Genomic DNA, 14424 nt, shown 5'->3' on the forward strand with positions numbered 1-14424 from the left:
TCCAGGAGGGTGGGCTGGCCTGGAGAAAAAGTGGTGGCTGTGGTGACAGTGGGTGCAGCTGAAAGCTAGAATCTGGTGCCAGGCAGAGTTGAAAAGTGTCAGCCTCCTCTGAAGGACTGGAGTGGAGGCTAAGTGAGATTAAAAGGGAACGTGGAGACCTTGGAGGAGCCTCCTGCAGCTGCTTTAAACTCCACTGCCAGAGCTCACCCTAGCTGGACCCAGGGATAGAGCGGTGTGGGGTCTGGAAAGTCAGATGTGACCTGTGATGCCAGTGGTGGCAAATAAACGCTGCCCTGGGAAAAAGGGCTCACTTCATAGTGCAAGGGCGGCGGACACCAGGGCTGGCTGGTGGTGGGTTGAGATGTCCTTGTTCTGTGTGACCTTGAGCAAGTTACCCGCCCTCTCTCAGCCTTATCTCCCATCTCAGGCTGTTAGGAGGATTGCATGTGCTGACCTCTGTGGTTCATCTGACAGAGTGCCTGGCACGCAGGAGAGATGTGTAATAAATGCTTATCGCCCTTTCTTGCACCCCTGTCATCTCCTTCTCCCCTTTGACCTGTATTCCTCCACACCCACCACTGTACCTTCTTTCTAAACAAGCTTTCAATCCCAGGCGTACCAATGCATCCATGAGAAAAAGCCAATCCCAAAGGTTCCAGTTCAAGCCCGGCTGCCCAATGTGAGCCCCTACTTGCTTTGTGGAGAGGGAGGCAGGGACCTGGGCACAGGAGAGGACGTCTCCTGGGACAGCTCTGAGCTTGGGCTGGGCTGGAGGTCAATGGAAGGAATGTGGCCTCCTGAGCACAGCTGTCCCCCAGACCTGTTCTGCCCTGGGCTTCTTTAGCCAGACGACGGGCCCCAACGCCTGTCTGCCCTCATGGTCCCCACCTCCAGAAATTCTGATTTGGCCAGTCTGAAGTGGGGCCCAAGCACTGCGATTCATTTTTAAAGTCCCTGGAAAATTCCAGGGCACAGCCCGGATTGAGAGCCACTGATTTGCTCTAGGCAGAGCCACTCATTTTATAAATGGGAATTCCGAAGCCCAAAGAGGGGTGGGGACTTGTCCGAGGTCGGGGCGTGGTGGGGACCCAGTCTGGCTCTTTCCTTCACTGTGCTGGCCTCCAGGGAATGGTGTTGAGAGGGGATTTGCCTTCAAGGAACTGACTGACTCTCCCGGGAGGGAACTTTGTTCTCCTTGCTTCCCAGGGGTGGGGTAGTGAGGAGGCTGGGCCCGGAACTGGCCACAAGCAAAGCCAGCATCCCCAGGCTTTCTTCTGATTTCTGTGGAAACCCCTGGAGGCTGCCTGACCTGCCTCAGCCCTTCCTCTGCCTCCCAGAATATCTGACTGTTACTATCCAAGTCTCACTCCTCCCTCTCCATCCACCCCAGCAGTGGGTGCAGGTCGGAGGAACAGCTGTCAGGTGCTCCCTTGCCGATTTGAGGCATGTGGCTGCCAGCCTGAGCTGCCGCAGAGACCTTCTCCACTTGCTCCTCTCTCTCTCCTTTCAGCCCCTCGGGGCTCTGGCCTCAGAGGAATGTGCAGGGTCCTATGTCACCACTCACAGGGCTCTAGGAGCTCACCTTTGGCCTCTCTGGTCTGACCAGTTCCTGGGGAAGGGTCTGGGGTTAAGGATCGCTTTCATCACGGCCAGGGAGGCTGGGGGATGCACCTGCCCATACATGCCAGTGATCCAGGTTCCACAGATGGACCTGGGTTCCAGCAGCCCTGCCTGAGACATGTTCTGGGGGTGCAAAGCTGAACAGAAACAGGACCTGGGTTTGCTTCTTGATCTTCCTTCAACCCAGCTTTCATCTGTGTTCTTGTGTGAAGTGCAGTGTGTTTGTATACATGGCCAGGACAGCAGCGGTGCTGCCCCTGGCATTTTCCTGGTCCACCTGACTGGCCACAGGGAGTGTGGTGTCTCTGAGTGTCAGCCGGCCCGGGTTTCTAAGTATAGACCCCAGGCAGCCCCGTGGCTGCTAGTAAATCCCTGGATACCATTTGATACCTAACTGGCCCTGAGCTGCCGGCTTACCCAGCATGGCCTGTGATGCCAGCCTCTGCCAGCTGCTGGGGGAGGGGGTAGCACTTTGGCCAAACCCATCCTCACCCTCCACTGGAGAGAACAGAGACCAGCAGTCTCCTGTTAATGACATGACTGGATTGTCACAGACTGGGAGTGACTTCAGTGCTCAACTGGCCCTGCTCTCCCAATTACTATCAGAAAGAATAACTTAATCCCCCCTACTGGAAAACATATCTCCTGGTTTGAGGGAGACAGGTAGAGGCAGGAAGCCAGTGATCTCTGACGCTGTCACTCTGCTCCTCATTCCTGCCTCCCCACCTGTGTGCACCCATGCTAACCCTGAGACTTGTCGGAGCTGGAACTGGGCATCTCTCAAGATGGTTTGGGCATCTCTTATGATGGTCTGGGCATCCGTGTCTTCCGTTCTTGGTTTCTAGTTCCGTATTTTATTTTTTAGACAGAAGCTGGGGTGGGCAGTAATTCTCCTGGAAGCAGTATGGACTCCCAGCCAGGCTCTCCAGAACTTTGGGGTATGGGCAGAGAGAGGGGCCTTTTGCCATTGGCTTTGAGACAAGTTGGCATCTTCTGGGCACCTCCTGGCAGATGGGATGCCCTCCTGGGGCACTGGGGCCTCTCAGACCTGAGAAGGTTTCAGAGTGGCTTCACCTGCGAGTTCACCTTCAGCAGGTGGCAAAACTGATTCCCTAATTTGTTTTTGGTTTACAGATGATCCAGGAAAGTTGTGAGTTACTCTGCTTTGAAACATCCTCCTAAATCAGACTTGGCTATGCCTGTCACTTTGGGTGAGCGAGTCATATCCATGTGTGAGGTTTCGGGAGTGCTGAGCTGCTTTGGGGCACTGTTGAGTCACGATACTGGGAGATATCAGGGCCCCTCGCAGGGGCTTTCACAGCCACGAGACCTTCCTAGTAGCTTTCCTTTCTTTCTTTTTTTTTTTTTTTTTTTTAGAGACGGAGTCTCGCTTTGTCGCCCAAACTGGAGTGCAGTGGCCAGATCTCGGCTCACTGCAAGCTCTGCCTTTTGGGTTTACGCCATTCTCCTGCCTCAGCCTCCCGAGTAGCTGGGACTACAGGCGCCTGCCACCTCGCCCGGCTAGTTCTTTGTATTTTTTAGTAGAGACGGGGTTTCACCGGGTTAGCCAGGATGGTCTCGATCTCCTGACCTTGTGATCCTCCCGTCTCGGCCTCCCAAAGTGCTGGGATTACAGGCTTGAGCCACCACGCCCGGCCTAGCTTTCCTTTCTTGATTAAGTTAACATTGGGTCTCAAAGTCAGTTGTAGAGATGGGAGGCCGGGCACTTTGTTTCCAGGGTGGGCCCCTCACTGAGAAAGCCGAGCCCCTGGAGTACTTGCTACTGAGCCAGCATCCTTCCCTGTTTACCTATAGAAATAAAGTTTTAGACATAACTCACTGATCAGATTAACCTTGGAAGGCATCAGATTCTTCCCATAGGGTCCCCGCATATTCCTCCACCCCGTGTTCCTCATGGACATAATTTGTTTTGTTTGCACAGATTTGAATTAGTTATCACCATGTAAAAAGCTAGCCCTTTAAAAATGAAAATTCATATTTCTTTAAAACCAGAAGGTCTGGTGCCCCTCCATTGCCTGCCCCTTTCCCCAACACCGAGGGAGGGAAGCGGGGGTTTCTGTGTAGCATTGCCATTGCTGCCGTTGGGTTTCTTATCCAGTAAAAAGGCAGAGAAGTGTGTTAAATCAAGTTTAGCCTAGAGCTGCCTCCTTAGATATTTTAAGTTCAGCCTAAAGGTTTTTCTGTATATCATGAACTATAACAAGTGGAGGTATAAAAACGCTGTAGACTACACTTGTGCCAGTCACCGAGTTTTAGCCAATCAAATGTAGCCAACTGTTCGAACCTTGTTCAAATAAGGCAAAGGAGCTGTAACCAAGCCTGCTGTTTCTGTACCTCACTTCTATTTTCTGAAAGTAGGTAGAAATTAGTTTACTTGGAAAAAAATAATTTCCCCTGAAAGGTGGCTGCTGTATCCCAAGTCTTTGCCAGGTTAACAAGCGACAGCGTGGAATATTTGGAGGAGGTTTGGAATCGTGCACACGTGGGTTTCAATTCTGCCCAGCCACTTGGTAAGCTGTGAAGTCTCCGAGCCTCAATAAGATGGACTTAACTCCATCTACTTGCTGAGTTGATTAAAGATAAAATAACATATACAAAGCCCCGGGTATACTGTTCTGGCAAATAGTTTGTAATAATAAATGTAGTTATTATGTTTAAGAACTTGAAACTTGGTATGGGTGAGTAGGAGAGGAATAAAAAGAAAAAGAATCTCTGTTTGTATTATAGTTAGGTTGAAGATTGGGTTTCCTCAGCCTGGCTCCCTCTCCGCCCCCATTAAATGTCTCTGTCATCTTCTGGGGAAACTACTGAGTCATCACAGCCTTGGAGTATGTGGTGGAGAAACAAACGGAGGACACCCTTCCAGAGAAGTAGAGGATTGCTTTGTTCAGATAAGGTGAAGGTCGCTTTTGTGCTTGCCCTGACGGTATTGCCAAGGTGCTCTTCACAGTCAAATGAGGGCAAAGATATCCAAACCTCATTTCAATGGAAGACAGGCTAAGGGAAAGAAAGCAAGACACGTTGATTGAATAGACGCTTCTGCATGGCACCATTTGTCTAATCTGCCTCCCCTGCTGGTGCTGTTCTCATCAGTGGTTTCCTGTGACACTTTAGTTTTGTCTTCTGGAAGGTAACCAGGGCGTTGGCCAACCAGTGATAAGCTTCTTGGTACAGTTATATGTCTGGTTTTATTTTGGTGTGAATCCTTCTAAATGGTGATGTGATTCTTGCCTACAGCCCTGAAGATTGAAGAATATACTGACAAGCTATAAAAGCATCTGCCATCAGCGGGTACAGTAAAAAGCGAACAAATGAAAACAAAAAGCCAGGCCTCTAGCTCCAGCCATGCTATGGGAGAGAGGGTTATGGGCTGGGCCTCATACCCTTAGGACTCAGCCAGTATCTTCATCAGGGTTAGTTTTGACGCTTGAGGCAAAGAATTACAGCATGTAAATGGAATGACAATAAAATTCGTCCTTAAAAGTAAAGTTAGACACAACTTGCTAAAAATCATTGTAAATTGGCTTAGATTCTCAAGAACTGTGAGCTTTATAGCAGTCATTTGATGTGGAATGTCTGGCCTTCTCTGTTAAAGAAAATCTGGAAAATACAGAAAGGGTTAAAGACAAAAAAAAAAAAAAGTCTGATCTGGTCCCATAGCTCTTTGAACTCTCTCTGCTCTGGTGCTCATCTTACTGCATTGTAGTTACCTGTTTAAATGTCTGTCACCCCTCCCACTTGGCTGCAGGCCACTTGAGACCAGAGGCGTGTCCCATTGGTTTTTTATATTTGTCCCAGGCTTGGTATTGTTGCTGGATAGGGGTCCCATTCCAGATCCCAAAAGAGGGTTCTTGAGTCTTGCACAAAAAAGAATCCTGGGTGAGTCCATGGAGTAAAGCGAAGGCAAGTTTTACTTAGAGAAAATTAGAGAGGTGGAGAAACAAAAGAGTGGCAACTCCGTAGGCAGAGCAGCCCTCTGCTGGTTGGCTATTTTCATGGTTATTTCTTGATCGTATGCTAAACCGGGGTAGATTATTTGTGAATTTTCTGGGAAAGGGGCAGGCGATTCCTGGAACTGAGGGCTCCTCCCCCTTTTTAGACCATATAGGGTAATTTCTGGGCATTGCCATGGCATTTGTAAACTGTCATGGTGCTGGTGGGAGTGTCTTTTAGCATGTTAATGCATTGTAATTAGCATACAATGAGCAGTGAGGAAGACCAGAGGTCACTTTGGTCACCATCTTGGTTTTGGTGGGTTTTGGCCAGCTTCTTTAGCTCATCCTGTTTTATCATGGGGTCTCTGTGACCTGTCTCTTGTGACCTCCTGTCTCACCCTGTGATTAAGAATGCCTGACTTCCTGGGGATGCAGCGCAGCAGGTCTCGCCCTCATTTTACCCAGTCCCTATTCAAGATGGAATGGCTCTGGTTCGAATGCCTCTGACAGTGTCATGTGGCTCAAAGTAGTCAGAGCTGGAGAGGTTTCCTCCCTCCTTGATGAGAGGAAAGGGCACAAGTTTTGAAGTCCGCTCGGCCTTGATTCAAACATTCACTCTTTGTATTTTCCATTGCTTCATAACAAATTTAGCAGCTTAACACACCACCCGCTTATCAGCTCATGGTTCTCTAGGTGGAGGAATCCAGGCAGGCTCTGCTTACATCCCTACTTGGGATCTCACAAGGCTGATGTCACGGTGTAGGCCAGGCCTTCCTCTTACCTGGAAGTTCTGGGGAAGAATCCACTTCACATTCATTCAGTTTATTGGCAGAATCCATTTCCTTGTGGCTGGAGGTCTGAGGTCCTCATTCCCTCAATGGCTGTGAGCCAGGGGTTACTCTTTTTCCCAGAGGCCAACCCCATTCCCCTCCTCCTTCAAAGTCTGCTGAGTTCTTTTCACACTTCAGGTCTCTGACTTCTCTGTTACCAGCTCAAGAGAACCCTTTGCTTTTAAAGGGCTCTTGTGATTGGATGAAGCCTACTTGGATAATTTCCCTTTTGCTGTATATAGTAATCCCCCCTTATCTGCAGGGGATATGTTCCAGGACCCTCAGTGGATGCCTGAAACCATGGATAGTACTGTGTGTTTGTGTGTGTGTGTGTGTGTGTATGAGTGAGTGTGTGTGGGTATATACACTATGTTTTTTGCTATACATACATACCTCTGATAAAGTTAGTAAGTTGGGCACAGTAAGAGATTAATAATCAACAATAACAAAATAGAGCAATTGTAACAATATACTATAATGAAAGTTACAGGCCGGGCGCGGTGGCTCAAGCCTGTAATCCCAGCACTTTGGGAGGCCGAGACGGGCGGATCACGAGGTCAGGAGATCGAGACCATCCTGGCTAACCCGGTGAAACCCCCGTCTCTACTAAAAAATACAAAAAAAAAACTAGCCGGGCAAGGTGGCGGCACCTGTAGTCCCAGCTACTCGGGAGGCTGAGGCAGGAGAATGGTGTAAACCCGGGAGGTGGAGCTTGCAGTGAGCCGAGATCCAGCCACTGCACTCCAGCCTGGGCGACAGAGCGAGACTCTGTCTCAAAAAAAAAAAAAAAGAGAAAGTTACAGGAATGTGGTCTCTCTTCTCTCTCTCAAAATCCCTTACTTTCTGTACTGTTCTCACCCCTCATGTTGTGATGATGTGAGATGATAAAGTGCCTGCGTGGGGAGAGGTCGTGGCAGTTGATCTGATAACCAAGACAGCTCCTAAGTGACAAACAGGCCGGGAGTGGAGACAGTGTGGAGATGCTGACAAAGGGACAATTCACGCCTCCGGTGGGACGGAGCTGGATGGCGCAAGATTTCATCACATTACTCAGAATGGTGCATAGTTTAAAACTATAAATTGTTTATTTCTGGAATGTTTCTGGCATTTTCCATTCAATAGTTTTAGGCCATGGTTGGCTGCTGGTAACTGAAACTGCAGATAAGAGAGAGACTGCTGTAATGTAAAATGATCAGGAGCAACACCAGGGAACGAAGGTCACAGGACCACCTTAAAATTCTGCCTGCCACTTTCTTCACCGTGTGGCCTAGTGAGCTCGTGCAGGTGACATAATCTCTCTGAGCCTCTTTCTCCAGCTGTCCAGTGGGCCCAGTGAAAAGTTTTGATGGAAATCAGGTGGGGCAGTTAGTGCCTCCACAGTGTTTGGCGAGGGTTTTTTTTTTAAATCCTTCCTTTCTTAAGCCAGTTTGATTTGAAATCCCTCTTGTCTGATTCAGATACAACAAAATTGTGAAGGGCCATCTTTGTCTGAAGTACTCGTCATCCTAAAAAGTTGTTATGATTCGCTGTTTTGTTTTGTTTTTTTCTGTGCAGAGGAGTAAGAAGAAACAAGCTGGGCAACATGCCCTCGTCCAAACCTTTCTGGTCTTTACTTCTTCCCCTCACCCCCCACTGAGTTTGCTTCAGCTGCTGTCTCTGGGAGCCTGGAGGGTGGGGGCCAGGGAGCTCTGCCTGTGTCCCCAAGCACGTGGTGGCTCTGGTCAGAGGCCGGCCCAGCCAGCAGCTGGCCCCTGCCACTCAGCAGGAGGCCAGCCTAAGGCTGAGGGGCTCCCAGCCCGGCCGACTGCTCACCGCCTCTCTGCCTGTCCCTCTGTCCCCTCAGGAGATCCCCCACGACCTCACGCTGGATGCCCTGCTGGAGATGAACGAGGCCAAGGTGAAGGAGACGCTGCGGCGCTGCGGGGCCAGCGGGGATGAATGTGGTCGTCTGCAGTATGCCCTCACCTGCCTGCGGAAGGTGACAGGCCTGGGTACGTGGGGCCTGCCACCCTCTCCCTTGCTTGGCCAGGTGCCCTGGGGGCTGTGGCCTTCACCATGGTGGGTGATGGAGCGGGGCAAGCGTGGCCCAGGGTTTCTGGGGCAGCCTGGAAAGGCCAGGGTTGGATGTTCACAGCCTCCTGAGAAGCTCTCCCAGGGTCCTCAGGGCTCTGGGTCCTGCTGGGGCTGGCCTGGCCGAATCTGAGGGGGCTTCAGCCATGCTTAGAAATCCCAGGCCTGTCTGCTGGGCTGGCCTGGCATGGTTTCCTCTCTGTGGAAGGCTCTGTGTACCCTCTGCCAGCTTCCCACATTCCAGCCCCCGGCGCTCTCCCCGCCTTCTCCTGTCCCCATTGCTGGCTGGGTTCTGTGCTCAGAAGGCACACGCTGATGTGGGCCTGAGCCAAGGGTGATTAGGGAAACTCTATGGCTCTTTAGCTGGGAGTTTGTATGTGGCTGTCCCAGGCAAAGTGTGTAATCCTGGCCTTGCCACGAGGTCCTTGGGAATTATTCACAGGCTTTCTAAATCTTGCCTTGGAAACGGCTTCAAATGCCTGACTTAATGCTCCCACTATCACATAGATAAGGCATTAAAATATGCCTCATGAATGAAATCAGGCCTGCTTTTTAATTATCTGAGGCCCCTGTCTTATCTCCGTCTGCCTGAGGCTTAAGGAAGGCACTGAAGTTTGTATTCTGCCTGGTTTTTTTCTTCCCAGAGAGGATCGGGCTTAATTTCTTCTCTGCCCTCATTGTATCAAGTCCTTTGAACACGGCACAGTGTAGACAGTTGCACTCAATTCAGAAAATCTTGACCTGCTAGGTCTCCCGGCAGATGCTGAAAATAAACACAACAGAGATGTGGCTGGTGTTCTTGTTCCCACATATTATAGGAGGAGACTGAGCCCAGAGAGGGAAGGGGCTTGGGTAAGGGCATACAGCAGTCGGTGACTGAGCCAGGATTTGAACCTTGGGCTATCATGGCGATTGGTTCGTCCCCATGCTTGCCACCCAAGCTGAGATCTTTGGGGTAATTTGTCAGCCCTTCTTCCCTTCCTCCTTATGTCTGGATTTTAAAGAATTTTGAAATAGTCAGCTTTTAAGTGGTAGTGACCCATTTGTGTCATGAAGGCTGCTGTCCGCTTGTCCTAGATGCGGAGAGAGGGAGACCAATAATTTATGCACCTACTGTGTGCCAGGTGTGTGACACACATACTGTGGCCACACCGTTGTAAGAGGTGGTGGTGAGCTCATTTTGTAGCTGAGACCTCTCTGACCACTGGAGGTGTTGGGTGAGTCATCTGGGGCCTCACACCTGGCATGGAGCAGAGCTGGGCTTTGAACTCAGGTTTCTTGTTCAGAGGGTGCTTTTTCCAGCAGGCCCTAGAGGAGGCCCCTGAAGAAGAAGCATTTTCTAGGTTTCTTCTCTCTCATTTAGTCTCAGCTTGTGGTTCCTCTGCATCCCCAGCAGAGTTCTGGCCCCTTCACAGTCCAGGACACAGGCCTTTCATCTGCCCAGTTCTGGCTGCACTTCACAGGCACCTGCTGGGATCCGCTGGATACCAGTGATCCCATCATCTCATGCATCACAGCATCTTCATTGCACCCCCTTGGGGCTTGGTGAGAGCAGTCTAGTCACAGTACGGATGGGCTATGGAATCAGACCGCCTGGGCCCTGTCTGGGCCCAGCACTCTGCTCGGCCACTTAGAACCCTTGGGACCTTGCTGAGTTACTTTACCTCACTGTGCTTCAGTTTCCTCATCTGTAAAATGGCAGTGATAACAACACCTCTTTCAGGGTTGTTGTGAAGAGGAAATGAGTTAACGTAAGTCCTTAGACCAGAGCCTGGCATGTGTTAGATGTTCTTTTCAGTGTGAGGCCTATGAGGTGATAGAAAGTGTTGAAGTCATTTCCTTTGCAATCTCTGGTCTAAAGAAAGGTGAGTGAGCAGCTGGGCATGGTGGCCCAGGCCTGTAATCTCAGCATTTGGGAGGCTGAGGCAGGCTGATTGCTTGAGCTCAGTAGTTCAAGACCACCCTGGGCAACATGGCAAAACCCCGTCTCTACAAAAAATACAAAAATTAGCAAAGAGTGGTTGTGTGTGCCTGTAATCCCAGCTACTCAGGAAGCTGAGGTAGGAGCATGGCTTGAGCCCGGGAGATAGGGTTGCAGTGAGCCAAGATCATACTACTGCACTCCAGCCTTGGTAACAGAGCCAGACCCTATCTCACCCCCCCGAAAAAAAAGAAAAAAAAATAGTGAGTGAAGGATGGTTGTCTGTGCTGGTGAATAGGAGGTGAACATTCCTGCTGATCCTCCTAGTCCTTCACCCGAGGCAGATATCACTAACCCACAGATGCTTCTGTGGTGACTCTAGTGTCATTCTCAAGCACCCACTGCCAATCAGCTGGTGTCAGTGCACACATCAGGACCCATTGGCCATCCTCAAGTGGGCCCAAGAGCAGTGGTGATTAAATAGGCAACTTGCAAATTTGGGGCTTGTTTCCTTTGGTGGCGGGCTTGCTCATAGATTCATGAAATTCATTCTTTCATCTGCTCAACAAGAAACCTGGCTGGTGCCTCCAAGTAGGCCAGTCTGTGAGCTACAGTGTTAGTCATGGCTACAGCTTATAAGGAGCAAGTGGTATGGGAGCACAGGGACTGAGCAGCTCCTGTCCGGTCGGTTCCTGAATAGAAAGTCACTGCAGTCAGGTGGGAGGAGGGGTGTTTGAAGAGGGGATGGGATGTACAAAGAAACTTGTGAATTGGGAAGGCTAATTCTTCCCCCCATTCTTGATAAGTGGCTTGACCACCTCTGATGACGGGGAACTTGTTACCTCCCACAGCTGTTCCGCTGTAGGTTATTCAGAATCAGTAGCATCATGGGGGGTGCGGCGGGGAGCATGGTACTGAGACCGAACTTTTCAATTCCCATCCCACCACTTTCTTAAATGTCTGGCCTTGGGCAGTGTCTGTGACCTCCCTGAGTCTCAGTGACCTCCACTGTACACTGGGGAGAAGAACAGGCATTGCTGGAGGGAGGAAGGAGGAGGGAGGCAGGGCGGGCTTGTGCAACACAGGTGCATCAGTCCCTTCTCGCAGGCTGTAAAGAAATACCTGAGACTGGGTTGGTTATTTATTTATGTATTTATTTATGAGACGGCCTGGAGTGTAGTGGCACGATCTCGGCTCACTGTAATCTCTGCCTCCTAGGTTCAATTGATTCTTGTGCCTCAGCCTCCCAAGTAGCTGGGACTGCCAGTATGCACCATCACACCTGGTTAATTTTTGTATTTTTAGTAGAGATGGGGTTTTGCCATGTTGGCCAGACTGGTCTCGAACTCCTGACCTGGTGATCTGCAGGACTGGATAATTTATTTTAAAAAGAGCTTTACTTGGCTCATGGTTCTGCAGGCTCTCCAGGAAGCATAGCGGCTTCTGGTTCTGGAGTGGCATCGGGAAGCTTCCAGGCATGGCGGAAGGCAAGGGGGAGTGAGGCGTCCCACAGGGTAGGAGCAAGAGCAGGAGCAAGAGCAAGAGCGAGAGGGGGCAGGGAGGTGCTACACATTTTTAAACTCACTCTCACGAGAACAGCACCAAGCCAAGTGGATGGTGCTAAAACAGTCATGAGAAACCATGCCCATGATCCAGTCACCTCCCACCAGCCCCCACCTCCAACATTGGGATTACAATTCACTATGAGATTTAAAGTTCTTGACAAGACATTGAAGGCCCTTCCTGATCTGGCCCCACTGGGCTGACCCCTCCAACTTCATCCCTTGCCTCTCCCTGGCTTGTCCTTACCTCTGACAGCACACAGAACCCTTTGTAGTGACCAGAAGGTGCCATATGCCCTTACCTTCCCATATGCTGTTCCCTGTGCCTGGTGCTCCTTCTCTACCTTCTTCCATAGTTGACTCAGCCCAGGTGCCACCTCCTCTGGGAAACCTTCCCTGGTACACTCCCTCTCTCCACCCCCACAGCTGATTTAGAGTCTGCTCCTCTGCAGGGTCCCCTGTGTGTCTCTGTCCTGGCACAGAGGATACATACTGTGTTATGTGCCTGTCACGCCCATTCGACTCTTCAAGCACAAGGATGGGTCTTTTTAGGCCTTTCCACCCAGCATCCAGCATGTGCTTGAATAGCTGGAGCTCAAGCCCCACAGAGCCACACAAGCCTCAGGGGCCTCAGACAGAGAGGGTCATGGTAGGGACAGCCCACAGTCACTCAAAGGCTGGCGAAGAAGAAAGTGGCTATTGGTCCCTTTCTTCCTGGATCTTTTTTCACAAGCCCTGGGGCACTTTGCTGTTGGATGCTCAGAACAACCCCTTGTCCCAATGTTTGAACTTTCTTAAAGTGGAGTTTTTCTTTCCTTCACATACCCAGCTTCCCTTTCCTAACTCTTAAAGATTGGTCACCCCTTCAGTTTCTGGGGTCACCCACTTTTGGGGTGGATTTCCCGGATTGCTTCCCCAAGACCTGCCCTTAAGAGCCCTGCACGAGCCAGTTCCTCTCTGAGCTGTGCTTCCTCCTCTATGAAACAGAAATACAGGTTGAGTATCCCCTATTCGAAATGCTTAGGACAAGAAGTGTTTTAGATTCTGGGTTTTTTTTAGATTCTGGAGCATTTGCACTATGCCTACCTGTTCAGCATTCCCCATCCCCAAATCCGGGGTGCTCCCATGAGCATTTCCTGTGAGTGTCATGTCGATGCTCAGAAATTCCCAAGTTTTGGAGCATTTTGGATTTTGGATTTTCAGATTAGGGATGCCCATCCTATGGTAGTATCTGCACCGAGGGCCTCGTGGTTGGCTAGATAATGTGTGCGCATGAGTGAGAAGCCTTTATAAACCAGGTAAAGATTGGTAGTTGAAGCCTTCCCTTAAGAAACAGTGCAGCCTCACACCCGGTGTTGAACATCTCTGGCTCCTAGCCATCTCCTTGTGAATGCCTTCCAGCCCCGACCATCTGTGACTTCACGTCTTGGTCCACAGGAGGGGAACATAAGGAGGACTCCAGTTGGAGTTCGTTGGATGCACGGCGGGAAAGTGGCTCGGGGCCTTCCACAGACACCCTCTCACCAGCCAGCCTGCCCTGGCCCCTGGGGAGCTCCCAGCTGGGCAGAGCAGGCAACAGCGCCCAGGGCCCACGCTCCATCTCCGTGTCAGCTCTGCCTGCCTCAGACTCCCCCACCCCCAGCTTCAGTGAGGGCCTCTCGGATACCTGTATTCCCCTGCATGCCAGCGGCCGGCTGACCCCGCGTGCCCTGCACAGCTTCATCACCCCGCCCACCACACCCCAGCTGCGACGGCACACCAAGCTGAAGCCACCACGGACGCCGCCCCCACCCAGCCGCAAGGTCTTCCAGCTGCTGCCCAGCTTCCCCACGCTCACCCGGAGTAAGTCCCACGAGTCTCAGCTGGGGAACCGCATTGACGAGGTCTCCTCGATGAGGTGAGTGCTCCTTCTGGGCGGCTACCAAAAGTGCCCTCTGTGGTTTTCTAATTATAAAGATACATGGAAGGACCAATAAAATCAACCCCTATAGAAGCATGTAAAGTCAAAAGTAAAAGGTACCCCCATCTTTCAGTCCTTTCCTCAGACTGCTTCAGCAGTGTGGCCTGAATCCTTCTAGATTTGGTTCTGTATGTACACGTGCGTGCACATGACGTGATGCCACGTATGGGTCAGGGTAGGCCGGGTTACACGGAAATAACAGATATCCCCAAATTGCCAGGTCTTAAAGGAACAAAGATTTGTTTCTTGCTTATGCCGCCTTGTCCATCTTGTCCATCCTGGGTCAGCCTCCTTCTGGGCCCAGACTGTCTGAGCATTGCTGGCCACGGTGGCAGAGGGAAAAGTGAGTTCCAGATGTCATACCCTGGCAATTGAGTACTCCTTCTTGGAAGTTCCACTCACCATTCCTGGCCCAACCTGAACAGGAGAATGAAACTGTGCTCTTTGCCCACACGCCCAGGAGGAGAGAACTGGAATATTTGGTGGAAACCACTAGTGACTATCA

The 14424-nt window shown here is 50.8% G+C and overlaps 1 protein-coding gene across 8 annotated transcripts in view; it reads left to right on the plus strand.

Annotated features, from left to right (window-relative positions):
- Positions 1-14424, plus strand: part of KSR1 (kinase suppressor of ras 1) — a 173213-nt gene that overhangs the window by 117654 nt on the left and 41135 nt on the right. For all 8 annotated transcript variants that reach the window (XM_030924040.1, XM_030924036.1, XM_030924039.1 and 5 more), the window contains 2 exons: positions 8250-8397; positions 13397-13856. In XM_030924040.1, coding sequence (XP_030779900.1) covers positions 8250-8397; positions 13397-13856 — 608 coding nt within the window. The remainder of the gene's footprint in view (positions 1-8249; positions 8398-13396; positions 13857-14424) is intronic.

Source organism: Rhinopithecus roxellana, chromosome 19 (assembly GCF_007565055.1).
Source record: "Rhinopithecus roxellana isolate Shanxi Qingling chromosome 19, ASM756505v1, whole genome shotgun sequence".
NCBI lineage: Eukaryota > Metazoa > Chordata > Mammalia > Primates > Cercopithecidae > Rhinopithecus > Rhinopithecus roxellana.